Raw genomic sequence first — 26,909 nt, forward strand, 5'->3', positions numbered from 1 at the left:
AAATTATTCTAAGAGTTTCCTAACTGATCTCCCTACCACCACCCTACACAGTCCTTTCTCAATCAAGCAGCCAGAGTGATCGTTTCAGAAAGGAAGCCAGATCTTGTCACTCCGCTGTTCAGGATCCTCCAGTGGCTCCCATTTCTCTGAGAGACAAAGCCAACACCCAGAGTCCCTCCTGTGGCTGCTCCCCGGGCCTACTTCACTGTCGCTGCACAAGCCTCCACACCCCAGGCACACTCCTGCTTCACACCTTTGCACTGCTGTTCCTGCTGCCTCAAATGTTCTTCCCATGTAGTCTCATGGCTCACTCCCACCTCCACATTTTTGCTCAAATCTCACCTTCCTAGTGAGACTCATGTTGACAACCCTCTTTAAAATATTGTACTGGGACTTCCCTGGTGGCGCAGTGGTTAAGAATCCGCCTGCCAATGCAAGGGACACGGGTTTGAACCCTGGTCCAGGAAGATCCCACATGCCGCGGAGCAACTAAGCCCGTGTGCCACAACTACTGAGCCTCTGCTCTAGAGCCCGTGAGCCACAACTACTGAGCCCGCGTGCCGCAACTACTGAAGCCCACACGCCTAGAGCCCATGCTCTGCAACAAGAGAAGCCACTGCAATGAGAAGCCCACGCACCGCAACGAAGAGTAGCCCCCGCTCGCCGCAACTAGAGAAAGCCTGCGCACAGCAACAAAGACCCAACGCAGCCAAAAATAAATAAATAAATAAACAAATTTATTAAAAAAAACAAAAAACAAACCAAAAAACCATTGTACTGTCCCTTCCTCCTGTCACCCCCATCGCCCGGCCACCAGCACTGCTTCTGTCTGGCTCTCATTTTTGCCACAGCGCAGCTCACCTTTTCATATCCTATGTAGTTTGTTTTGTTTGTTGTTATCTCTGCCTCCTAGATTGTGAACTCTGGGAGGATGAGGGTTTCTATTTGTCTGTGGCTGTATTTTTGGCATCAAGAACAAACTGTGGCACATAGTGGTGTGCTCAGTAAATTTTGAATTAATGAATATGTCGCTCTGTTTGTCGAGGACCTGTTCCATGCCAGGTTCTTGGCAGGGCCCTGGGGATCTGAAGATGAAGGAGAGTGGTCGCTGCCTTCTGTCCCAGCTTTTTTGTTTGTTTTGAACAAAAACACCATTTGCCTGCTCAGCTGTGTCCTATTCCCTCAGCCTGCGGCCTTGGACCCTTTCTGACTGTTCTCGCCAAGTCATTAGATCCATCTGCCCGTGGTCCCAGGGCCCTCTCTTGAATTGTACCCGGTGTTATGCTGCTTCATGATGTTGCTGTCCTATGCCTTCTGCCCTTCACTGACGTGGCCCTGCTTCCACATTCACTGGTTGGCGTGTGAAGGATCTGTTCTTGCTCAGCAATATCCATGGGCTTGGAAGTGGGCTTTCCACTTTCTCACCCTTTCTGACTGGGGTTTGAATTCTGTCTCTACCACTCACCAGCTGTAATGGCTTTGGACAAATCAGGTAGCTTCACTGAGGCTCAGTTTCCTCAACAGTGAAATAGGGCCAATATGGTACTTAACACATAGGGATATTATGAAAATTAAATGAAACAATGCATGTTTAGCAAAGTTCCTGGAATGAGTTATCCTTCAATAAATGCTACCTTCTGTTATTATTATCGTTACTGAGTTGTTATGGGTTAAGCAAGGCATTTATGAAGCACATGTATGAATAGTAGTTATCATTATTTCTTCCACCATCACAATCACCGTAACCAGTCCTTTTAGTATCCCAGGTGCTCCTCTCTCTAGTATGACCCACTAAATCCATGGTAGCTACTCTTTGATCTAACCTTACAACCGTTTACCTAACCTGGTTTTTTTCTCATTCAGACCTGAAAGAGGACTATGACCAATGGAACAACCTCATTGAAGGCATTGGACCATCACTAACCCCAGGGGCCCCACACCATCTGTCCAGCCTGTAGGCACAACGGGTCATTTGTGAAAGGTCACTGAGCTGAGTTCCCATTTGGGGCCTGCCCAGGGACACCCAAGTCCTCCTATCAGGAAGTGGTCATCATGACCCTTCTGCACAGACTGAGAGGATGTAATCACACTGCTGATTGGGATAACCGGGTACTTGGATCTTGGACTTGTTGATCGTAAACTCATGTTGGGACTTGGGTCACTCACTGATTGGCAAACTGACTTTCTGGGGACTGAGCCCTGATGGTGTGGGGAGCAAGCAGTGGGATGGGGCGAGGGAGGACCCAAGCCCCAAGCTGAGCACTGTGAATGCTATTAACCCAGCCAGCTGACTCCCTCATCTTGGGCCAGTGTGGCTTCTGCAGTGGGAGAAATGGAGCCAAAGGATGCAGGGAAAATTCCCACTGTCCGGACCTCTAGCCCAACCTGGTGCTATCTCTTCCTCCCCCTCCACCTTCTCCCTCCCCAGGGCTGCTTGGTGAGTTCTAAACACTTTAGGTAGCTTTCTAGGATATGGACCACCATCAGATTTTGTGTTTATTTTCAAGCCTTCTCACTACATGAAACATAGTCCCAGGCATTTAGTCAGGATGAAGTTATACTTGTGAGCCCGTGGGAGGGGCAGACAGCATTGTCCTGATAGCATAAGGAGAGAGGCTGAGGGACAGCGGGTACCTCAGAAGCTCTGCATGTCTTAGAGTTTTGCTGAAAATGTAGCTTGACAGGAAACAACACAAGTAGGTTGGGGTGGAGAAGGGAGAATAACAGTGTTAAGTAGCCACTTGATCAGGCCCTCACCACAAAAGGGAGGGAGTTTGGTCGGTTCGAATTCAGGAAGCCACCCCTAGAGAGAAGTCTTAGGAACACTTTGGTCTTGCCTCTTACCTCAGATATCGTGAGCCTCCAACTTGCTCAGAATCAGGGTGCTGTAGTTGTCTTCTGGCTCTGAGGCCCTAGTCTCAAATTTAAGTCAAGATATAGGTTGAATTTCCATTCTATTCCATTTATAATATGAATGATATTAATACTCATGTTTGCCTAATGATATGTTTGCCTAGAATATTTTCTGTATTTAAACTGCATTACAGCAAGATGGGGAGCCATCTGGAAGTAACTTTTCCTTCTGTCTTTCTTTGATTGCTTACCACTTGTACCCATGTGGAAAAAAACTTTAAAAGGAAAGGAAGTCTTCCTAGTGATCTAGTTCAAAGCTGTCTGGGAACATCAACCTGAAACACCCCTCTCCACTACTCTAGACCTCTCACCTCGGTCCAAGTAGGGGACCCCAGAGGAAGCAAGAGCAAGAGGGAAATGCGTCTCTACGCAACAGGGCCAAGGTCAGTGTCACCAAAGCAAGCTGGGACTGTCTTCTATCTCTCAACATCTATTCTTTCTCAGAGGTGAAACACCAGATCCATTGAGGCTGTGGACCTACCTGGGGAGGATCTGTGGATTCCAGTGAGACATAGCATAAGGAGAATATTGTTAAAGCCCTGGCTCTGGAGTTCTATAGCGTGGTTTTGAGTCCAGGCTCCACCACTGCTAGCTGGGTAAATTTGAACAAATTATGTTCTCTTTTTAGTCTCAGTTCCTGCATTTCTAAAATGAGGATCTGCATTATGAATAGTTAGGAGGATTAAGTGAAAAGATGTATAACCCATGGATTATTTAAAAGTATGTTTCCTACTTTCCAAACATGTGAGATTTTTCTAGTTACCCTATGGCTGTTGTTTTCTAGCTTAATTGCTTTTGGTCAGAGAAAATGACCCACGTGGTTTTCATTCTGAGACTTGCTTGTTGCCTCAGTGTGAGGTCAATTTTGTAAATGTTCCATGTATACTTAATAAGACTGTACATTCTGAAGTTGTTGGCTCGCTGTTTTTACTCAAGCACACATTATGGATTTCCTTCTATGAGAGCACATACAGATATATTGTAGGGCCTTTTAACCCCTAGACAGGGACCAGAGCCCCTCAGCACTCACAGAACCAGTAGAAGCCATCCCTTGTGCCTGGGGCTGGTTCTGCAGATGCTGAGAAGTCAGTTCTGACAGCATTAGAGCGTGAGACCCAACTTCTGCCTTAGACCCATAAATAATGCAGGTATAGTTTGTAAAGACCTGGACCCTTTCTAGAGAAAGAAGTTGTTCGGAAACTGGATCCATCTCCTCTATTCAGTTCATGTTCTGGTAATGACTCATTTATCTGATGTCATTGGAGTAGGTGAATTTTCCTGACTGAAAATTATCCTTTAAGTCACACAATATTATATTGACTATAATATTGAAGCATAATTTACCAAAAAGATAACGCACACACTTCTTAATGTGATCTGACCTCATTTAACTTTTTAGAATGTTTCAATCAGGATAGATTCAATTATACAGTAGTGACAAACAATCCCAAAAAGCAATAAAAGTTTATTTCTTGCCTATGCTTCTTGTCCTCTGTGGGTCAGCTCAAGACTCTCCTCTGCATCATTTTTATCCTCACTTGGGGAACCAGGCTGGCAGAGCTGCCATTATCTGGAAATGTTGCCATTGGCCATGGTGGAGCAGGAAGAGAACATGGTGAAGCACCCACTTAGCCCTTAAAACTCCTGCCCAGAAGTGACCCTCATTATTTCCATTCACATTTCATTGACCAAAGCTAGTCATCTGGCCGTACCTAACATTCCATACCATCCCCAGAGAACAAAAACACCTGTGACCAGGTCTAATGCCAGCGCAGTGGCGCCCTCTGGTCTGTGAAGATGTGGAGAGCTGTTTGCACCTACACTACATGGCTCCCAGCTGCTGGCCTCTTAGTTCTTTTCATTGCTTTTCATAGTTTGTGTTGTCTCCCTTGTGGTCAGCCTGCCAGCCATTACTCTTCACTGCCTTGACTGTGCCACCCCCCAGCAGCTCTCCCTGTTCACTTCAAATTTATAACTTCTGATCAGCCATGTTATTTACAACTGTCTCAAGTAAAACTAAATGGTCACTGAGAGAGGGCTTTAGGGACGTTCCTGCAACTAGAATGCACTACCTTTAGTGCTTAGACTTTGTAATCCTTCCTTTGACTGCTCAGCCTTTGGTCTTTTGTCCCGGTTTTTTGTTAGCTCCCGGGGAATCAACTGGCACCAGTTAAATGGCCTTTTAAATAAGCAAGGTAATCCTGCATATTAATTGACATGTGCTGATAAATTGCATTCTAGTGAATCCTTTCCAAAAGCAAAGAAGATGTCTTGGGTTTCTTTTGCATCTTCTTGTTCCCCATCCCGTTATAGGACCGTACCTGTGGAGGCATCCTAGCGGTATAGGTATATTGTGAAGTTTCTGTGCACAGAGTGGTGTGTCCGTTAGGAAGGATGGTAAGTAAATACAGGATGGAATGATATTCCTCATCCCTCCCACTTCCTGGACGTGTCAGGCTAAGACTGATTGGGTTCTTGTTATGCTCTCAGCAGTCCCCAAGCCCCTTGCCAGCATGTGTCCTGATACAGCTCCCCTGCTTGCCCTTCTTCAAGAAGACTACTGGGCTCTTGAAATGTCAATTGATGGATTCCAACTCTGTGTCTTGGCCTTGTGGGGACCTTCGTCTGCCCCCTTTTTCTTCTGGGGCACCACTTACCCCTGGGCCTGCAAAGTGACAGAGGGACAGGAGAGGCCCATACTCTGTACTTGGGACCTAGGAAGTCAGTAGGAAGCTCACTTCTGTCTCATCACAGCCAGATGCAGAGGCGAAATGTCCCTGGCCATAGCTGCATGGAAAACGGTATTATCATCATCGTAATAGCCAACATTTATTGGGCCCTTACTATGTGTCCCAGACTGTGCTCAGAGCTTTACATGCATCATCTCATTTGCTGTTCACAGTAAGCCCATGAGGTCAGGTGGTATTAGCCTCATTTTATGTATGAGGAAACAGAGCCGTAGAGAAGTGATTTGATCAAGCTCTCACCAGAAAGAATTTGGCAAAACTGGAATTTAGGCATCAAAATCCAAGCTCTTAATCACTGGGCCATACGGCCTAATAGATACACTTGGTTTTGCACCTTCTCCATCTCTTTAAACTGTCAGGTTCTGGACTTCCATGGTGGCGCAGTGGTTAAGAATCTGCCTGCCAATGCAAGGGACCCGGGTTGGAGCCCTGGTCCAGGAAGATCCCGCATGCCGCGGAGCAACTAAGCCCGTGCGCCACAGCTACTGAGCCTGCGCTCTAGAGCCGGCAAGCCACAACTACCGAGCCTGCGTGCCACAACTACTGAAGCCCGCGCGCCTAGAGCCCGTGCTCCGCAACAAGAGAAGCCACCGCGATGAGAAGCCCGCGCACCGCAACGAAGAGTAGCCCCCGCTCGCCGCAACTAGAGAAAGCCTGCGTGCAGCAACGAAACCCAACGCAGCCAAAAATAAATATAAATAAATAAATAAATTTACAGAAAAAATAAACTGTCAAGTTCTGAGGAATGTAATTTCATGAGATTGAATCAAGAATGTCAAACTCTCCAGCAACTTCTATATGACTTGTATTGAGATTCAGCAATATCCTTAGTGCTACTGAGAGGTGGGTTTGGGGAAGAGAACTGAGCTTTGCCGAGGACTGTGGGCCAGGTGCTCTGCTGATTTGCCAGATGAGGAAGACAGTTCAGGGACGAAGAACATGGTCAGAAATCAGACAACTCCAATGCTATTAGCCCTGTGACTCTATGCTAATTTGTTAACTTTTATGAGCTTCAACTTCCTCATTTGTAAAATGGGAATTCCGATAGTATTTACTTCTTAGGGTTGTTGTAATAATTGAATGAAATAATGCATGTTAAGTGCTTAGCACAGTGTCTATATTACGGACTTAATAAACATTAGCCATCACTAGTATTGTTTTATTTGGTCCTCCTTACATACCCATAAGGTTAGGTATAATCTGCCCTTGTGCTGAATGGCCCCAAATGGTCTTGGTCTAATTCTTATTCCAGCTTCTCCAGTTTCAGTGAGCTTCCTCACATGATGGCTGCTAACTGCCCCTCAGCTACTACTGTCGTGGGAAGGTGGAGCTAGATGGAGAGAGACAGTTCTTCCATTCTTTTCACTCTGATCTCCCTGCTCCTCACATCAAAAATCAAAATCCACACCACAGTTCTAGCTGTGCAAGTTCTCTTCACCACCAGGGAGAGGCTACACTCCTAGATTCTGGTTTGGGTTTTAATTTCACACCCAATCATCCAAACACACACATCTAAGCACCAGATGTAAACTGAAGGTCCTGAAATGTTGAGTGGGAGACTCAGAGAAGGTCTGTGTAGAAGTTGGCCAAAGGGACGAGGACCTGGGGATAGGGAGTTTGTTGTAGAGGCTAGTTTATGAATTTTTGTCTGCTGCCTTTGAGTCTGAGGTCAGGGGGTTAAAGTGCCCCGTGACCTCCTCAGGAGAAACTCCCAGGCCTGAGAATGGCCTGTGAATGACCTCTGCACAGCTCTCTCCCTCGCTGCCATATCCGATTCCTGTGAAGTCCTCTTGTTTCTTCCCTCGCCATGGTGCTCACGCCCAGCCCATCCTTTCCATTTCACTTGAGTTTAGTCCCTCCATCAACTCACCCTGGAATAATTTTTACAGCCTCCTGTACTCGAACCTCTCTTTTCCCTTGCATTCTGCCACCAGATCTGCCTGACACACCACTTTTATAACAAAATACCAGCCTGGAAGTGTGGTCTAACAGAAAGATGACCAAACTAATTGGAGCCCCGGGTTCTTGTCTTGACTCTCTCAGTGTCCCTCACTCTGTGACCTGTGTGTATGCTTTCCTCTCATGATTTCAGCTTCCCTATCTGCCAGCTGGGATGTGGGGTGGTGGTCGAGTCTCTGTCACCGAGTTGTCAAGAATCTACAAGATTCCCTTTCCTCTGTAGAATTGCATCTGTGCCCCTCGCTGTCTGTTCTTGCCTTACCTCTCCTGTCCTCTGCTTCTTTACCGCGCATTCTTCTTTTTCCCCTTAATATGCCCACCCATCCCCCAAACAAACATGCATGCCCTTTCTCGTGATGTTTTTGTGCTTGCAGGGCCTCCCAGCCTCCTTTCTGTACATCCAAACACCGCGATTCGTTTAGGCCCATTTCGAGTTCCACCTCGTCTAGGAGAGCCTTCTTGATTAGATTCAGCTAACATTTGATCTCTTGGCCTCCTGCTTCCCAAGAGACATAGATTCTGTGCCATATTTAGTATTTCACTTTATTACATTATTCCAGGAGCAGGACTCGTCTGTTGGAGGGGAAAAGCATCCTCTTGTTGACTGACATGGGGAGCAGAGATGGCTGTCCCCTCCCCACATGCCCCCATCAGCAGGCTTCTTGTTCCCCAGACAGACTTGGGAGCAGCTGGTGTTCGTCCAGCCCTCAGATGTCTCCTGCTTCCTTTTTTTTTGGTTTTCCCAGATCCCAGCTGTGGGGCCCAGGGCAGAGCCAGTGACAGAGCGGCCAAGGGCAGGTGGAGTAAACTGAGATCCATGGACATGTAGCATTTGAGAGTTAAAAAGCGGGCAAAACTGAGCACAAATCCCACCAGTGTTGAATGAGGGAAAGTAGTTTGCCAGCTTATTTTTCCCATCTTGCTTTCGTCTAAAAAAAGAAGCCGCTCAGAAATACAGTCCTCAGCCTGCTAGACCAGATGGTGCCTAGATCCTCAGCCTGCCAAGTGTGCATATGTAATTATTCATTTTCATGGAATCACACCCAGGGCTGAATTCAGACACTGACGCTTTCTTTTGCCATTTGATCTAGAGCCAGTGAACCCTTCTGAGCCTTTCTTTCTTTTTCTGTAAAATGGGGTCACTAGGGTCTGCCTTGCCCACCTCGGGATTTTTTTGGGGGGAGAGGGTTTCAATATAAAATGTAAGAGCACTTTGTAATTTACAAAGCACTAGACAAGTATATGTTGCTGTTAATAATAAAAGGGCCATATTTTGTTTTTGCCATAGCGTGCTACTACTTAATGAGCACTTGTTCTGTGCCAGATACTGTGCTAAGTGTTTTACCTACCTTGTGGCATTTAACCCTAACAACATTCCTGGAAGGAAGTGCATGTTGCCCATACAACAGATCAGGAGAGTGAGGTTCACAAAGATTTGCTAGTCCAGCCATAGTCACCGGGCATGTATGTAAGTGCTGGAGCCAGGAACCTAAACTTTTGGGTTCCAAAGGCAGTGCTCTTAATTCCTGTTCATTCCTATCTAACAAAAAGAAAGCAGTTCTTTACCCTATGGAAGCTAAAATACCCCGCAGTTTGATCTCCAGTAAATGTCCTAAGCAGTTGGGTCATGCAAAGAGTCATTCCTGTTGAAGACCTGACTGAGTCCTAACAGTATACCTTGAGTTGCTTTTCTAGCAGTAGAGGTAGCCTGGTTCCATCCATCCATCCATCCATCCATCTACTCATATAAAGTTAACAGTTCAGGGAACATATCTATTAGTACTGTACTCTATAAACAATGGAGCCAACCAGCTGGCAGAAAAAAATTTTTAAGTCTCTAACCCACATATTGTAGATTCATGATTTTCAGCCCTAGATGCACATCAGAATCACTTTGGAACTATATAAAAATACAGATGCCCTGGCCATGTCTCCAGAGACTCAGAGAAGCTCATTCAGAAAGAATAATGTGGGGACCAGCGGTGTGTGTGTGTGTGAGATAAACTCCAGGGGTATTCCTGATATGCAAGGGTTTTGAAAACCCTTGCTATGCTTTAACACTATTAGCCTATTTTACCTTCTTTTATGGATCAGGAGTAATTGCTAGCTGGAAATATAGAATCATTAAATTTTAGAATTGGAAGAGCCCTTACATCTTTTGGTCCAAGAGGAAACCAAATCTCAGAAAAATTCATCAGGTAGTTGCCAGACTTTAAAATCCAGATCTTTTGACTTCCAGTCTAGTGCTTTAGATACATCCATGGGTAACAGGGTTTTGTCGAATTATTAAGAAAATCCTCAGGACCCATTCACCATGACATCCATGATTTCCAGCCACCATGCCTTGGAGTTTTTGTAGGGAAGGAGCCTGGACTAGACTCAAATGGCCGTTCTCATATGTGTTCATTCATTCTATAAGTGCTTACTGAAGCCTGCGTTATGGCTCGCCCTATCCTCCTGGAACTGAATCTAGAGGGCAAGAAAGGCAAGTCACAGGAGGGCCCCATGTGATGAGTGCTATAATAGGGAGTGTATCAAGCTCAGAAGTGGCACACGGTGTTCGATTCAACTTCAGCAGAGGAGAGGCTAAAAAGTCTTCACAGAGTATCATATACTTGAACCTGTCATTTGTATTAGTTATCTATTGCTGTATAATAAATTACCCCCAAATTTAGCAGCTTAGAACAGCAAACATTATCTCACACTTTATGGCTCAGGAATTCTGGAATGGCTTAGCTGAGTGCTTCTGGCTTAAGATCTCTCATGAGGTTGCAGTCAAGATGTCAGCTGGGATTTCTGTCGTCTGAAGGCTTGACTAGGATTGGAGGATCCACTTCCAAGCTGTCTCACTCACATGGCTGTTGGCAGGAGGCCTCAGTTCCTTACCACGTGGAGCTCTCCACAGGGCTGCCGAAGACATGGCAGCTGGCTTCTCCCAAAGCAAGTGATCCAAGAGAGGGTAAGGTGGAAGCTGCAATGTCTTTTATGACCTATCCTTGGAAGTCATACTCCATCATATCCACACAGGTCAGGCCTATTCAGTGTGGGAGGGGACCACACAAGGACATGAATAGAACGAGGTGGGGATTATTGGGGGCCATCTTGGAGGCTGGCTGCCTTGTTGTTGAAGATGAATGGAGTTTTCCAGATAGATGAGGGAGAAGAAAGGCCTTCCAGGCAGAGGAAATAACATGTAAAGGCACATAAATGTAAACATTAGAGCAGAGCATGGTCAGGACATCATAATTGGCTTGGGGAAAACAGGTGAGAAATAGGGATATAGGGGCGCTTACTGAAGAAATCAGAGAAGGCCTTCTATGCCAAGTGAAGGAGTTACACCTTTATCAGGTAGACCAGTGGTTTTCAAATGTTTCTGCATATTGGAATCACGTGAGGAAATTTTAAAACTTCCAATGCCAAAGCTGCACCCGTATCAATTAAATAAGAATCTCTGGGAGTGGACCTGGACACCAGCAGGTTTTTTTTTTGTTTTTTTTAAAATTAATTATTTATTTTTATTTTTTGGCTGTGTTGGGTCTTCGTTTCTGTGCGAGGGCTTTCTCTAGTTGCGGCAAGCGGGGGCCACTCTTCATTGCGGTGCGCGGGCCTCTCACTATCGTGGCCTCTCTTGTTGCGGAGCACAGGCTCCAGACGTGCAGGCTCAGTAGTTGTGGCTCACGGGCCTAGTTGCCCCGCGGCACGTGGGATCTTCCGAGACCAGGGCTCGAACCCTTGTCCCCTGGATTAGCAGGCAGATTCTCAACCACTGCGCCACCAGGGAAGCCCCGACATCAGCAGTTTTTAAAGTTTCTCACTTGATTCCAATATGCGGCCAAGGTTGAGAAGCACTGCTACCTCTGCTCACCTAGGAAAAGAAATATTAGAACTAGAAAGGTCCTATCACCAGTACTCACCCCCTCACTCAGGTATTATACGTTTCATCATCTCTACCAACAAGTAAGCAGAAATATCTAAACTTTAGCAGCCCCGAGTAAGTTCTCAGCATCCTAAATTGCCTGTTATTTATAAATTTCCAAACCTAATGTTGATGCCAATGTTCTTAGATTAACATAAGCACTCTAGAGGGTTTTTTTCTCCCCACTTAACACTGTGTCATATATGCATTTCTGCGCGGTCCTCACATCCAACAGTCTGAGGCAGTAGAGTGTAAAGGTTAGGGGCACGGCCCTCCGAGTCAGATGGACCTCTGGATTTGAGTCCTGAGGACATCACTTATCAACTTGTTGGGTGATTTAACCTCTCCAGGCTTCAGTTAACGCATCTGAAAGATGGTGATAACGCCTACCTCAAAAGACACTTGAGGATGTTAAATGAGATCATGTGTGTCAAGACCTCTGCCTAGTGCCTGGCATGTAGTTAGTGTTTAATAAATGTTTGTTATTATTCAGCATTCCAAATGGCATTTTAACATTCTGTTGCATCAACTCTCCCCCGCCTCCCCTCCCCTTCCCCGAGTCTGCTTAGCAGTTCTCTCCGTTGCCAGGGTATTTGAGCCATTTCTAGTTGTTTTTAGCTATAATATTATACATTTCTTTGTAGAAATTGGTGGGGTGTTTTTTTAAAAGTTATTTCCCTAACTTATTAGGTGTGGAATCTGAAGATTGGAGAGGTAAAGTAACTTGTCAAACAAAGGTCATACTGCTTGTTAGTGGCAGAGCTAGGACTAGGGACCAGGTCCCAGACATCCTGAGTCTTAACCGTTTGTTCTTTCTACCCTGCCACCCAGCCCCCATACTCACTGGAGACTTGAAGACTGGCCCTTCTTGCCTTCTCTTCTCCAGGCTGAATGAGTCAGATCTCCCATTGTATCCTCTGACACCTCCTCTCCTACCCTTTCATCATCCTAGAGGTCCCTCATCATCCCAGTATAATTGGAGCAGCATCTCTGCTTGTCCCCTGGGGAGTGGGAGCAGACGACGACTAATGCTTTGGAGACCCGGACTCATCTCTCGGCGCTTCTGGATCTCTGTTGGTTGATGTTGTGCCGTCAGACGGGGACGGGGATCCTGTCTGATTCAGACATACCCCTCCCTCCTACCTGGACTGCTGTCTGACTTCATCAAACCCACCTTCTCAGAACAGTAGAGTTTAAAGGGACCAGAGAGACCATTCTCTATCCCAGCCCCTGTTATTTTAAAAAGTGAAGAAACTGAGGCTCAGTGATACAGGTTGATCAATAGCAGATCTGGGACTGGGACCCGAGCCTCCTGACTTCCAGTGTGGTGATGGGGAGAGGGCACTGGAGCCAGGCAGGCTGGGGTGTGAGTCCCAACCGTGTGAACTTGGGCAAGTGAGTTAAATGATGCTCAAGTTCCTTTTCTGTAAAATGGTGATGCCCAGCTTGAGGATGCTACAAGGGTTAAATGAGATAAGGAATGTAGAGAATGGGGCACTGTGCTCAGCAAATGGTAGGTATTAGGTACAGCACAGTAGTTATTAGGTATTAGGACTTAGAGCTTGGGCTTTGGAATCAGAGAAACTATTCAAATCCTAAACACCCACTTATCAGCTATGTGGTCTTGGACGACTTGGTTTAACGAAATCTTGCTTTAACAAGAGCTAGTACTTACTGAATTTCCTTGTTCCAGGCGTTATGCCAAGTGCCTTAGAGATATTATCTCATGTAACTTTCCCAACAATTTTTTGAGATAGGTAACATCAATATTCTGATTTTATGAATGAAGATACTGAGGCATGAATCAATTTATTTTCTGATTAATCTCTAGTTTGAATTCTTTTCTGCCAAACACACCCCTCTTCTCTCCCTCAGTGCCTAAGAATTTTCTCCTGCCTTTGAGCTTTGGAACAGGCTATAGTCTCTCTCTCTCTCTTTTTCTTTTTTTTAAAAATTTTATTTACTTTAGGCTGCGTTGGGTCTTCGTTGCTCTAGTTGCGGCAAGCGGGGGCTACTCTTCGTTGTGGTGTGCGGGCTTCTCATTGTTGTGGAGCAAAGCTCTAGGCACGTGGGCTTCAGTAGTTGCAGCATGCAGGCTCGGTAGTTGCGGCACGTGGGCTCTAGGGCTCACGGGCTTCAGTAGTTGTGGCACATGGGCTTAGTTGCTCCCTGGCATGTGGGATCTTCCCAGACCAGGGATCAAACCCGTGTCGCCTGCTTAGCACACGGATTCGTAACCACTGTGCCACCAGGGAAGTCCCCAGGCTATAGTCTCTTAAATGCCCCCTCACCCCCTTCTCTTCACCGAGTTCTTTTCCTCCACTCTTTCCAGCATTGCTGCTAACTCTCCTCCTCTAAGAATCCTACCCTGTAAGCCTCATACCAGCTGCCCCAACATCTTCTCTCTCCTGTCTGCTGTCAGCTGTGGATCTATTCCTCAGGTTTGTTAGTTTTACTTTTCTTGGTATGTATCTCCTATCCAGGTCCTCGTGGTACACCCTGGTTCCCCCTTTACACAAAGCACTTCCCAAGGGACAAATGTCCCTGGCCAATGCAATGCAACCAACATCATACCTGCTTGTGTCACTGCTGGACCAGGTGCTGGGTGCTGTCCTAACCCTTTAAGCCAGGCTGACAAATCACATACCGCTTACCCCTGCTCCACAAAAGCGAGACTCAGATTTCACAACCAAAATGTGCAAGTCTGAAAACATGAGTGCTGGCAAAAATGTGGAGCATTGGACCACTCATACCCTTCTGGTGGGACAACCACCTTGGAAATATAGAGTTGAAGATGCTCATATCCTCCAATCAGCAAGTGGCATATGTCTAAAGAAATCCTTGCTCACACATACCCGTGTACTAGGAAACACATACAAAAATGGTTCTTGCAGCATATAAATGTTTCTTCATAACAAAAGTTATTGTTTCCCAGAAAGCTCCAGCTAGAGTTTTTAAAAATAATGAAAATACTGAATTTTTAAAAATCACACTTCATTAAATGTTTTATTGTGGTAAAATATATATAATATAAAATTTACCATTTTAACCATTTTTAAGTGTACAGTTTTGTGATATTAAGTACATTCAGGTTGTTGTGCAACCCCCAAAATCACGTTTTTTAATGCGCATATGTTTAAATATCTAGATGGTAGAACCTAGTAAATTAGGAAATACCTACGTTATTAACAAAACATTAAATAGCCAATATTTTCATTCATCTTAGCATTTAACTGCCTCTTTTTTACTGTTGACATAATAGATATGTGTTATTTTTTTTCTTTCTAATCCTTGTGCTTCTATTTTTTCCAACTTTAAATTATGAAAAAATTCAAACAGAGAAAAGCTAAAATAAAAATACAAGGAACACCTTTAAATGCACCACCTGGATTTAATAATATGGAGGCTCTTCTTATTCTTCTTCAGTTTATGAAATGCCACCTTCATAAGTCTCTAAGGTTAGTTTCTCTCTTTCCTGTCTCCCATTCAGGTCCATTTCGTGCTGGGATTCCTTTTCCATTTTGCTAGAGTATGCATACTTTTTTGAAATGAAGCATGAGAGGGAAACTTGTAGGACCTCAATCTTGTGTATGCTAATTTGGCTGTGGAAAGAATTCTAGGTTCAAATTCATTGTTTCCCTCAGAACTTGGAAGACCTCACTTTTTTGTCTTCCAGCATACAGTATTGTGGGTAAGAGATCTGATGCCAATCTAAGTCTTGGTCCTTTATTTCCAGAAACTTTGGAGGCTGACCTTTATCCTCAAAGGTCAGAAACTTCACCAGTATGTGCTTAGTTATGCATCTCTTTTTGATCGAAAGACATTTATGAATAAAGGACTTGGTTGATTGGTATAAACAGATAGCTGGTTTAGGTTTCCTCTGAAGCATGTAAGTTTTCCTTTCACAGAGGATCTCTTTCCTGAGTGGGAGGTCTGACCGTGGGCTCTGACAAGTGGGCAGGGCCTGTCAATAAACAGGCTTCTCTTTAGGCAGTCTTGGGATCTCCATAAGTGCCAAAATAAAGAGTGGAATAATGTGTTAGGGGTCTGTTCGTTGCAACTGACAGAAAACAGACTTGATCCAGTTTAAGCAAAAAGAATTTATCGGCTTAGGAAGTTTGAAGTGGGGTTGCTGACTGCATGGTGGCAACATGGCTGCCAGCAGCCCCAGATTCCCTTCATCCTTACAGTCCATGATCCTGGAGGAAGATCCTGAAGATGTTCTCTCCAGGGATCATATTGTTAGACCCCATGGAAGGAGGCTGACTCTGCTTGGATTCTGTACCCTCCTCTTGGACCAGTCACTGTGGACAGGAGTTAGGGACTGAAATTGGCCAGGCCTGAGCCGTGGCCCACCTCTGATGCCTGGGGCAGGTGTGGCACTGTGATTGACTGTTCACAGAACCATGGGATGGCAAAAGGGCAGGCAGCCTCCCAAAGGGCAGAATTCCAGGCAGACGGACCACCCATATCCTCATAGGGATTCTAGGGTATTTCATTCCCAGATGGAGTTGTTTCTTTCTCTTCTGGGACCTCTGGCTTTTTCACTTGGGAATCCTCCCTAAGATCTCTCACTTTGTTTAGAAAGTTCTTCCAATACCTTTAGAAGATTTTAAAGCAGCCATTCAACCATGGATGCATTGAAGTAGCACTATTCATCTGAGGAAATTTACCCTAAAAACCAAATCATTAAATTTGTATATATTTTTTACTATCAAGTGGCACATGCTAAGCAGACATCCTCAATTCCACTCTGAGCCCCAGGCAATGCCAGCTCTCACCTCTGGAAATCAAGCATGGAGAGGGGCTCAGAAACATGGTAGAAGTCAGGAATGGAGTCAAGGTTAATGATGGAATGAAAGTCAGGGGTAGGGTGAGCATCAGATGGAAATTAAGGGTTGGATATGTCTTTTATAAGCGACTTGATGGTATTTAAATGGTAATTTTATATTTTGACTCAATTCTATCAAAATGTCTCCCATGTCAAAATGTCCCCCATATCAAATTGGCTTAGCCACACTGCCCTGCTTTGAAGCACAGTTGGACTGAAACTCAGATGGCTGACTCTCAAGCCAATACTCTTATCAGACAGGGCACGGTCTCCTGGCAGATTGGGCTTAGGCCGGGGCAGGACAGATTCCAGGCCCGGACTCTGCCCTCATTTGTCTCCCATAGGTCACTGCCTGAGCAGTTGGCCTGAGCAGATGCTCCACCCGTCCTTTGTCTCACTCCCCACACCCCCTTCCTCTCCCTCCTGGGTTGCAGATCTGGAAGGTGAGTGTGGAACAGGCAAGGGTGAGCTAGCTGGCTGCTTCCACTCCCAGCCCCCGTCCCCAGCCCCTGCCACTCAGTCTCTCTAGCCTCCTTGTCTTTGATAAATAAAGCTGAGGCCCAGAGGATGCCCTCACTTTCCTGCTGCACCCAGTTGAAGCTTGGGAGCTGCAGAGCCTGTAAGACTTCCTCTAAACTGCTTTGGGTGGCTGGGAAAAGAGGCCACAGCCCCTGGATCCCGGGGCTGGAGCCCAGGTGTAAACAGAACAATTGCCTGCCCAGAGAGCAGTCCCTCTTCACTTTAGGGTTTCAGCCTTGAATTGCTATTTTTATTTAGTTATGTTTTTTGTTTTGATTTCCCTTTGTTTCCCCCCCCATGTATTTTCCCACACCTCCCCCTGCCCAGCACCCCCATTCTTGATTAAAAGATGCTGTCTTAGTCAGTTCAGGCTGCCATAACAAAGTACTATAGGGTGAGAGGCTTAAACAACAGACATTTATTTCTCACAGTTGTGGAGGCTGGAAGTCCAAGATGAAGGTGCCAGCTGATTTGGTTCTGAGTGAGGGCCCCTTCCTGGCTTGCAGACAGCTGCCTTCTCTCTGTGTCCTCACATGGCGGAGAGAGAGAGTGATCTCTCTCTCTCTTCCTCTTCCTATAAAATCATTAATTCTATCATGAAGACTCCACACTCATGATCCCATCTATACCTGATTACCCTCCCAAAGGCACCACTTCCAAATACTATCACATTGGGAGTTAGGGCTTCAACATTTGGGGGGAAGATACAAACACTCAGTCCATAATAGATGCTTATTATAGAAAATTTTGAAAAATACAGAAAAATAAAACAGGAAAAGCACAACATACTCTACCATCAAAAGATAGTGTTAGAAACTTCTAGCATATTTCCTTCAAGTATTCCTCAACACTTACATTATTTTTTATTTTTTAAAACTATTTATTGGCTTCCTTGGTGGTGCAGTGGTTAAGAATCCGCCTGCCAATGCAGGGGACATGGGTTTGAGCTCTGGTCCTGGAAGACCCTACATGCTGTGGAGCAACTAAGCCCGTGTGCCACAACTACTGAGCCCGTGTGCCACAATTACTGAAGCCCGTGTGCCTAGAGCCCGTGCTCCACAACAAGAGAAGCCACTGCAATGAGAAGCACACGCACCGCAATGAAGAGTAGCCCCTGCTCGCTGCAACTAGAGAACGCCCCCGTGCAGCAATGAATACCCAACGCAACCAAAAATAAATATATAAAATAAAAAATAAATTTCTATTTAAAAATATTTATTTAATTTATTTTATGTATTTATTTTGGCTGCGCTGGGTCTTAGTTGTGGCATGCTAGATCTTTAGCTGAGGCACGCAAGATCTTTTAGTTGTGGCATGTGGACTTCTTAGCTGTGGCATGTGGACTTCTTAGTTGCGGCATGCATGTGGGATCTAGTTCCCTGACCAGGGATCGAAACTGGGCCCCATGCATTGGGAGCGCAGACTCTTACTCACTAGACCAGCAGTCCCCAACCTTTTTGGCACCAGGGACCAGTTCTGTGGAAGACAATTTTTCCATGGATGGGTGGTGGGGTGGGGTGGTTCAGGCGGTAATGCGAGCTATGGGGAGCGATGGGGAGCGGCAGATGAAGCTTTGCTAGCTCGACTGCCGCTCACCTCCTGCTGTGCGGCGTGGTTCCTAACAGGCCTCGGACCTGTACCAGTCCAAGGCCTGGGGGTTGTGGACCCCTGCACTAGACCACCAGGGAAGTCCCAATACTTACTTTAAAATATATATATTATACATAAAACTTTGTGTCTTATAAGCATTTTCCCATATTAAACAATCTTTACCTTTTATAATATTTATGTATTCACCATTTTAAATGACTGAATAATATTTTACTCTATAACTGTACTATAATTTATGTAAGCAATCTCCTAATACTGGGTGCTGAAGTTGTTTTTACTTTTTTACTGTAAAAATTAACGTTATTTCTCGTGATGGAACTATTCTATGTCTTGACTATGGTGGTGATCCCACAAATCTACATGTGATAAAATTGCATAGAACTAAATAAACACAAATGAATGCACACAAAATAGTGAAATCTGTCGATTGTTTGAATGGTAATTCCTTGATTATGATTATACAAGATATTATTGCCATAGACTGAATGTTTTTGTCTCCTCAGAATTCATATGTTGAACCTAATCCCCATTGTGATTTGGAGGTGGGCCCTTTTGGAGATGATTAGGAGGATATTCAGGAGGGTAGAGCCCTCATGAATGGGATTAGTGCCCTTATAAAAAGGACACCAGAGAGTTCCTCCTCCCCTTCTACTATGTGAGGACACAGTGAGAAGACAGCCATCTATGAACCAGGAAAGGGGCTCTCATTAGACATGTAATCTGCTGGTGCCTTGATCTTGGACTTCCCAGTCTCCAGAACTCTGAGAAATAAGGGTTTGTTTTTTAAACCACCAAGTCTATGGTATTTTTGTTCTAGCAGCCCAAACAGACTAAGACAGTTACCACTGGGTTAAACTGGGGAAGGGTAGATGGAATCTCTCAATATTATTTCGTAAAACTGCATGTTAATCTAAAAATTAACTCAAAATAAAAAGTTTTTGAAAATCCACTATGGTCGACATCTTTTGTATGTACATGTGTACATCTCAACTCCTAATTATTTCCTTAGGGTAGATTCCTAAGAGAGAAATTACTCAAAAGAAAATTGAGTAGAAATAAGAGCTCTCAATCTCAGCACATTGAGGTTTATTGACTATCACCCAAGAAGCTTCATGGGCATGGAAAACTGATCTGTATGTCAGCAGAGGAGGAGGGATTAGCCGTACTCACAGACTGTTCTACAAACCCTGAATGCCAGTGCACTAATTTACAATGAGAAATGTAAGTGGAGGGGACTAGACTCTCCTTTCTCTCCCCGTAGACCCTCCACTGGCAGAGCCATGTTATAACCAGAAGATTGATTGGTGATATGGGTGCAGTCAGAGCCAGGGGAATTAGGTGACATGATCCAAATGTTCAAGATATCAGGCCAAGGCCTGCTACACACGTCTCCATAGTAGGGCTAAACCACTGCCACCAGAGACACACAAATGGGTTGCTGGGCCTGGGCACCCTTCACTTAGTATGTAGTGCTCGAGTGGGGACATCCTATGTTTGCCTCTGTAACTCTCCACTTCTGTGCTCCCAAGGTTTACTAAGCCCTGTTCTATACACTACATTGTCTCTTTAGTTGTGTGAATATATTCTAGTGAGTTATAGTCAAATCTTGTTGGCCTGGGAAACCATCTGTTTCTTTAAGGCACTTGTCCTTAACCCCTGGCTCAGTGGCCCTCTGGAAGGCTCCCATCCCCTCTGAAATTGTATGCAAAATTTTGAGTGTATGGTCAAACGTGCATTTTTCTGGAGAGAGAGTTTGTTGTGTTTATCGGATTTTCAGAAAAGGATATTAATTTAACAGTGAATGTCATGTGGTCCCCAGGTTCCAGGCCTGGTACTGAGGGTTTTACATACATTATCTCATTTAATCCCCCCTGAGGTTAAGAAACTTCCCCAAGTTATCAGTTTGGGCAAGTTAAAGAACTACTGCTTTAAAGCGACTTCGTGGGAATTCCCTGACAGTCCGGTGGTTAGGACTCGGCGCTTTCACCGCTGGGGCCTGGGTTGGATTCCTGGTTGGGGAACTAAGATCCTGCAAGCCTCGTGGCATGGCCAAAAAAAAAAAGAGAAAAGTGACTTCATAAATCTCTTCTCTGGTACAGTCAGTGTCTGTGCTGCAGGGAAGTCTTTCTGCACACCGCCCCCTTTTATCTTCCTAAATGAAAAAGAAAGTTATTGGCAACAAGCATACACACGATCCATGCCAAACAAAGCTGTGGAATGGCTTTGTTGATTCTTCCTAGAGACTGAGCTCCATTGTCCGCCCAGCATCTCTAGTTACCTGTTTTATTTTCTTATACACAGATCCCTGTGTGCACTCAAATTAACTTGTGAACTAGCACCTCATATCTGCATCTCACCCACTTTGACAGCTTGGATGCCAATTTCTCCTATAAATGCCTTTTCTTCCAAAAAGCAGGCTGGCTGTTGTCTGTTTATTCTGTCGGAGTCTAGAACCTTCAGGTTTTCTAAAGGACCACTGGGTTGCTTTTTAACAAAAGTGGAATGCATTTCTGCCCACTTTCCAATAGAAAGTCAGGCAAGAGGTTATTCAACATTCACTTATTCACTGAAAAATTTACTCATTTTTCCAGACACTGTTCCTAGGCGCTAGGGATATGGATAAAAATCTTTGCCTTCATAGAGTGTAGGTTGTATGGGAAGGAAACAGACAATAAGCAAATAAACAAGAAAGATACAGTAGGCCAGATGCTTTTAAGTGCTGAGAAGAGAAAGAAAATAGGGGAACTTCCCTGGTGGTCCAGTGGTTAAGACTTCGCCTCCCAATGCCGGGGGTGTGGGTTCCATCCTGGTCCGGGAGCTAAGATCCCACATGCCTTGTGGCCAAAAAAACCAAGAAAACATAAAACAGAAGCAATATTGTAACAGATTCAATAAAGACTTAAAAAAAAAAAAAAAAGGTCCACATCAAAAAAAAAAAAAAAAACCACCTTGAAAGAAAGAAAGAAAATAGGGACAGGGCATAGAGAGCCCCAGGAAGGAGGCAGTGCATGTTTACTCTGGGTGGTCAGAGAAGGCCTCACTGAGAAGTGGCAGTTGAGCAAAGATCTCTGTGGTGCAGCAGAGAAAATGTGGGTTTGGGGGGGTCAGACAAGCCTAAGTTCAGATCTTGGCTCTGTCCTTTTTATTGTGTGACCTTGGGCTATACACTTACCCTGAGCTTTAGTTTCTCCATTTACAGCAATGCAAGTAAAAGTACCTACTTTATGACGATGTTGGAATGAAATAATATATATAAAGGATCTGGCACCAAAACTATACATGGGAAGCACTGTCATAGCATTTGCTAGATGACAATGAGAGTCCATTCAGTCCAGGATTCTCTTATTTTTGGAGGGTCTCACTTGGGTCTGAAGGACCAAGGAGTGGGGCTGGAGTCTCCTTCCTTTCCTGAGTCCTGCACCAAGATGGGGTCTAAATTTTCTCCAGGGATGATTTAGATGAAAGTCACTCTGCAGCAATATGAACACTCCTCTCTGAAAAGAGAAGCTCTTCATTTGTAAGAAAGACTCCTCATATTTCTCTCTTCTCTCTCTCTCTGAGAAGGGTGTGGTCTCCAATATAGTTCACTGATTGCAAAAACCTGGGTTGATTCAACACACTTGATCTCTTTTCATCTCTCTCCCACTTGCTTAAAATAAGAGCTCATTGCTATTCTGCCCACGGCTGCATCTAAATCATAACTAGGTTAGGTGTTGAATACATTTTTCTCTCTTCTGTTAAATACCATTTTCATCCGTGCTGAGCCCACAAGCCCTCAGACGACAGTGTCTGCTTTAGCAGCCCACACGTGGGCCTGAGGGAATACACGGGTGTTGAAGGACCCCTCCTTAGCTCAGAGTGAGACCCCCTCCCAAGACTTGTTTGTCTCCCACTGAAAATCCTCCTATACCTGCAGCTAGCCAAAGCCACCTTCCAAGCTGTCACCAGTTCCTCCTGCTGTCACCATCTTTCATTCCTTGGTGAGGGTAAGAGGGCTTTGTGAGCCTTTGAGTCTCTAGTTTCTCCTGCAAAGGCTTGAATCTAAGCACCCGCTGGACTCAAGTCTCCCCTTTTTTTGACTCTTGTTATAGGAGATAGAAAATTAGCAAAATGAGGAATTCAAGGAACTCCAAAAAGCAGTTTCATAAACATGAATTAAAAGAGACACGACTTCTAAAAAGAATGATGTCATACTCTAAATTCAGCCTGAAACTCATACTTTTTCATCTCTAATCTTCTCTCATCTGAGCTTTAACTCCTCCCACATACTTCCTCTCCTCCTCCTTCCCATGAGAAGGGTCAGCATTATTGTCATCATTTTAACAGACAATCACATCAGCCCCACTGGGGAGGGAGTCAGTGACTTGGTCCAGATTAGGATGTGAGGCTTTCCTGAGGACAGACAGGATCCTGAAGTGTCCCTTGACTGCCTCATCATTTTAATCACTATGAATTTTTCCTTTTCAGTCAGCCTCCATGCACTTGTATCAAGAAATCCTTGCCCCACCATTGCAGACATCAGGTATAAGGAAAGGAAAAAGGATAAGTGGCCCATTCTGCTTTGAGAGAACTGAAGGTAACTGGGAAAGCCAAGGGTAAGGGCCCCAGAGAGAGTCAGGAATACAGGAGAGAGGATCAGAGGCAGCCTCTGCCTCTCAGCTGGAGAAGTGGCACTATGAAGGAAAGGGTTTCCAGCAGTGGAGGTGGATGGCATTGAGCCAACTACAAAAATGGCAAGAAAACAGACTCTGAAGCTAGTCAGCCTCTATGCAATCCTGATTCTGCTCTTTCCTAGCTGTGTTGTCCTAGACAAGTTAGTTTGCCTTTCTGAGCCTCAGTTTCCACATCTGTAAAATGGGAATGATAATATTTCTACCTTATAGAGTTGTTGTAAGGAATACATGAGATGATACATAAGAAAGTGCCTAGCACAGTATACAATAAACGGTAGCTATAATTATTAAATGTCTACCGTGTGCTAGGCACTGTGCCAGTTACTGGAAATACTTGAATAAAGCAGATTCCTCACCTCTGAGGAGTTTATTTTGTGGATAGGACAGGCAAGTAAATATTTACCAAACAGTGCAATAGGAGCGGCACTGTCTATAGCTTTGGAATAGATCTCCCTGTCTCTAGGTGAAGTTAATTGTGTGGGAACAAAGACTGAACTCATGACCTTAATAATGGGAACACAAAAAATAATAATAATAGCAGATAGCAACTGGCTATTTCCAGGGAGAGGGTTTAAAATGTCACAGGAGTCAGCCCTTTCATTTTATGCTCTGCAAGGCCTTATAATATTTGAATAACCGAAGAGGTGAGTGTGGCTTTTCTGGAGCCTTAATAAAAGTAATTGTCCCTAAGGCCCTGTGCATACCAACCCCTACCCCAATAAAGACCAGCAGGGTCGGAACTGGTATGTTACAGACCTCCCACCCACCTCTTAGAGGGGAAAATAAGTAGCAAAATGGCCAAAGGGTAATCTGGGAAGAGGCTGCTGGCCAGAATCTGGTGAATCTATTACCTACCAGTAAGTAGATCATTTTTATGAGGTCAAGGAATTTAGGAAAATGCCTTTTTGCAGGTTTACATTGAAGTGAAACCCTTTACCCTGCCCTTTCCCCAGCTGGCTATAGGGCAGTGACAGGAAAGGCAGGAATGATAAAACAGAGGGCAGCTTGTGCCAGTGACTTCTGCGTAAACATAGAGCTCCGAGGCCATGTCCTGGCACAGGTCTGAACTTGAGGCCTTGTCCACCTTGCCTTGTATTTGCCATGTCATTTTTGTCTTTCCCCTCATACGCGTATGATACTTTAACAGAGAATAAATTCTTTTACGCCCTGGATGGCCACAGATTCTATAATCGCCCTGTGAAGCAGACACATGCCACTTCTTAGGAACTGAGGCTCAGAGAAAGTAAATGACATACCCAAGATCAAATAGCTAGAAAGTGGAAACCCCAAGACTGGAGCCCAGCTCTGCTGGCTCTGGGCCCAGTGCTTCCACAGTTTCAGATGCCTTCTTCCTTGGGCTGTGGATTTGGGCTTTTGCTAAGAAGGAAATGTTCCCCCCAAAGGACCAAAGGATCCTTAGCCTCAAGCTCTCTTCCTTTTCCTGACATCCCTTTTCATGTGGGCATGAGGAAGCCAGTGGTGGCAGTGGAATGAGCCCCAGCTCCAGAGTCAGGAGGTCAGAACTCTCCTATGACTCTGTGCTATCTCTCCTGTGACCTTGAGCAGGTCACGGTACCTCTCAGCATCTTGGAGTCCTTGTCTACCAAAGGGAGTCATATTCCTCTCCCTGTCTACCTCTTGGGTATGATGAGAATCAAAGTAACAAACAATGTCAGAAATGCTTTGAGAGCATTAAAAACATGCTAACAAATGCAAGGCATGATTCTGAACATCTTCACACAAAAATGAGGGCTGGCGGCCCTCAGATTGTTTCTTTCATTCATTCACTCAATGCTGGAAAAGTGTTTATTGAATACTTCCCCTGTGCCAGATACTGTGTTAAGTACTGGGGACCCAAGAAAATCCCCAGGCTATGAGGAATTCAAAGGGAGGAGAGACAGATCTAAACAAATAATTGGCACATAGACGTGAGGGCTTTTAAAAAGATGTCTACAATTGGGGAGACATTTTACTGAGGTGTCCAGAGGTGTTATGAAGTTTAGAGAGTGGTACTGTGAGCAACAATTAGAGCCAGAGAAGGTTCCACAAAAGGAGAATGAGAAGGAGGGTTCTAGGGGTGGGGATGGAGGGGGAAGGGCAGAGGAAACCATGTGCCCATGGCATGGGGGAGTATAGTTTAGTGTAGCTGGAGCACAGGGTATTGGAGGGAAGTGTGGTGGCTGTTTCTCATTGTTGGGATGGAGCCTAGCGATCACCCTGGAGATCTCTTAGGTGTGTATGTCTGTGTGTATCGGCTGCAGGAAGAAGCCCACGTAAATAAAATTCAGTGATGGAACTTCGTTATGAGACTCCACGGGGAGAGGAGAGATTTTTAGGAAACAATCGCAGCTACTAGCTGGACATGCTCTGGATCCCTAACCTTCCAAGTCAGTGCAGTGCTATTCAGATTACAACCTGAGCTCCAGGGTCCCACCCTCTCCATGAGCACCTCATGTTGGTTGTTGGTAGTTCCTGAGAGACAGAGGGTCCAGTTGTACTGGTTTGCTGCTGACCGATGTAACGCCCCATCAGGCAGAGTTTTGAGCCCAGCCACCATGGTACAAGTTGGTTTCCATACTCAGGCCCAGCATACATCAGGTCATCCCATCCTTGGTCCAAGCAGAATTGGTTTTAATCATAATCCACTACAACCTTATGCAGAGAGCACTCCTCAGGACACCTTCCTCAGGGGTACTGTGAGTGGGGCAGGTACTCAGCTTTCCAGAACTCACCTCCTGGATGGCATTTAATCTGCATAGACTGCATTGTCTATTCTCCGAGCCCTTTTCAGTTGTGACATTACAGTCTGTAGCTACCATTTCATGACTTTTTCTCTTCCTTAATTTATCTTGATTTTGATCCAATTTCCCCTACGAGAGCTTTGTGGATTTCTCCCTGAGACAGAGAGAGTGGGAGCTAAAGAGGAGACTTTAGTGATCACAAGTCCAACTTACTTCACCGATGGGGAGAGTGAGGCCCAGAAAAGCAACAGACTTGCTCAAAGCTGTGCAGCAAGTTAACTGCAGGGCCAGGCCTAGAACAAGTCCCTTGACTCAAGTCAGATTTTTTGGTTAGTACATAAAGGTACTTCTATGCTGTTGAGGTGTTCAGGAACCCACCTGCTGTGTACGAGGCCGTGTGCTGGATCCTGGGAAGAGGCAGCCATATAATCCCTGTCCTCTAGGAAGCTTATAGCCAGGGTGTCAGAGCACAAATAGAAAAAGATAGCTGTCCAATTAAAAATGGCCCTGGAGGAAGCCAGGCAAATTAGGAAGTTAGGCAAATTTTACTATGTCCAAGGGAGAGGTCTGTAAACCTCCGAATACCTGCCTGACCCTCCGTGACATTCTGAGAAAGGTGATCATCAAGATTTTTTATGTTTCAGGCTTGTTAGAACCAGACAGGCGACAGTAGGCCTCCTGGACCCAGCCACAGGCCAGCAAAGAGCAGTGAGGAGCCTGAGGGAATGGAAAGGGGTAAGCTTGGGGACCTGGGTGCAAGTGACCTGTCCCTTAAGCCATCTCTTTTTGCAAATCCCTACTAGCAGCCCAGAGCAACTAGGGAGAGGGAAGGGGTCTTTGGAACACAAATCACCAGTGATTACAAGGCCATTGGGCGTAAGGCTGTCTTTCCTCTCTCCAAGGGGATAAGGTTTATAAAGGATAAGTAGTGTGTTTTTTTCTAGCTGGCCCAGGGTGCCTCCTATGCAATGGCTAGAGGATGCTGTCAGAGGCTCCTGG

The 26,909-nt window shown here is 45.2% G+C and overlaps 1 protein-coding gene across 7 annotated transcripts in view; it reads left to right on the forward strand.

The window, feature by feature from the left end:
- The window catches only part of PAFAH2 (platelet activating factor acetylhydrolase 2), a 43,749-nt gene extending 38,245 nt beyond the window's left edge, over positions 1 to 5,504 (forward strand). For 2 of the 7 annotated variants that reach the window (XM_061186962.1, XM_061186961.1), the window contains exon 11: positions 52 to 363. In XM_061186962.1, the coding sequence (XP_061042945.1) occupies positions 52 to 350 (299 nt within the window). In that variant the 3' untranslated portion in view covers positions 351 to 363. Of the gene's footprint in view, positions 1 to 51; positions 364 to 528; positions 582 to 1,863; positions 4,357 to 5,226; positions 5,311 to 5,403 lie in introns of those variants that run through there. The other 5 variants (XR_009700552.1, XR_009700551.1, XM_061186963.1 and 2 more) reach the window with 5 other exon arrangements.
- The last annotated feature ends 21,405 nt before the right edge of the window (positions 5,505 to 26,909 follow it).

This window comes from Eubalaena glacialis, chromosome 3, assembly GCF_028564815.1.
Source record: "Eubalaena glacialis isolate mEubGla1 chromosome 3, mEubGla1.1.hap2.+ XY, whole genome shotgun sequence".
NCBI classification, from domain to species: domain Eukaryota; kingdom Metazoa; phylum Chordata; class Mammalia; order Artiodactyla; family Balaenidae; genus Eubalaena; species Eubalaena glacialis.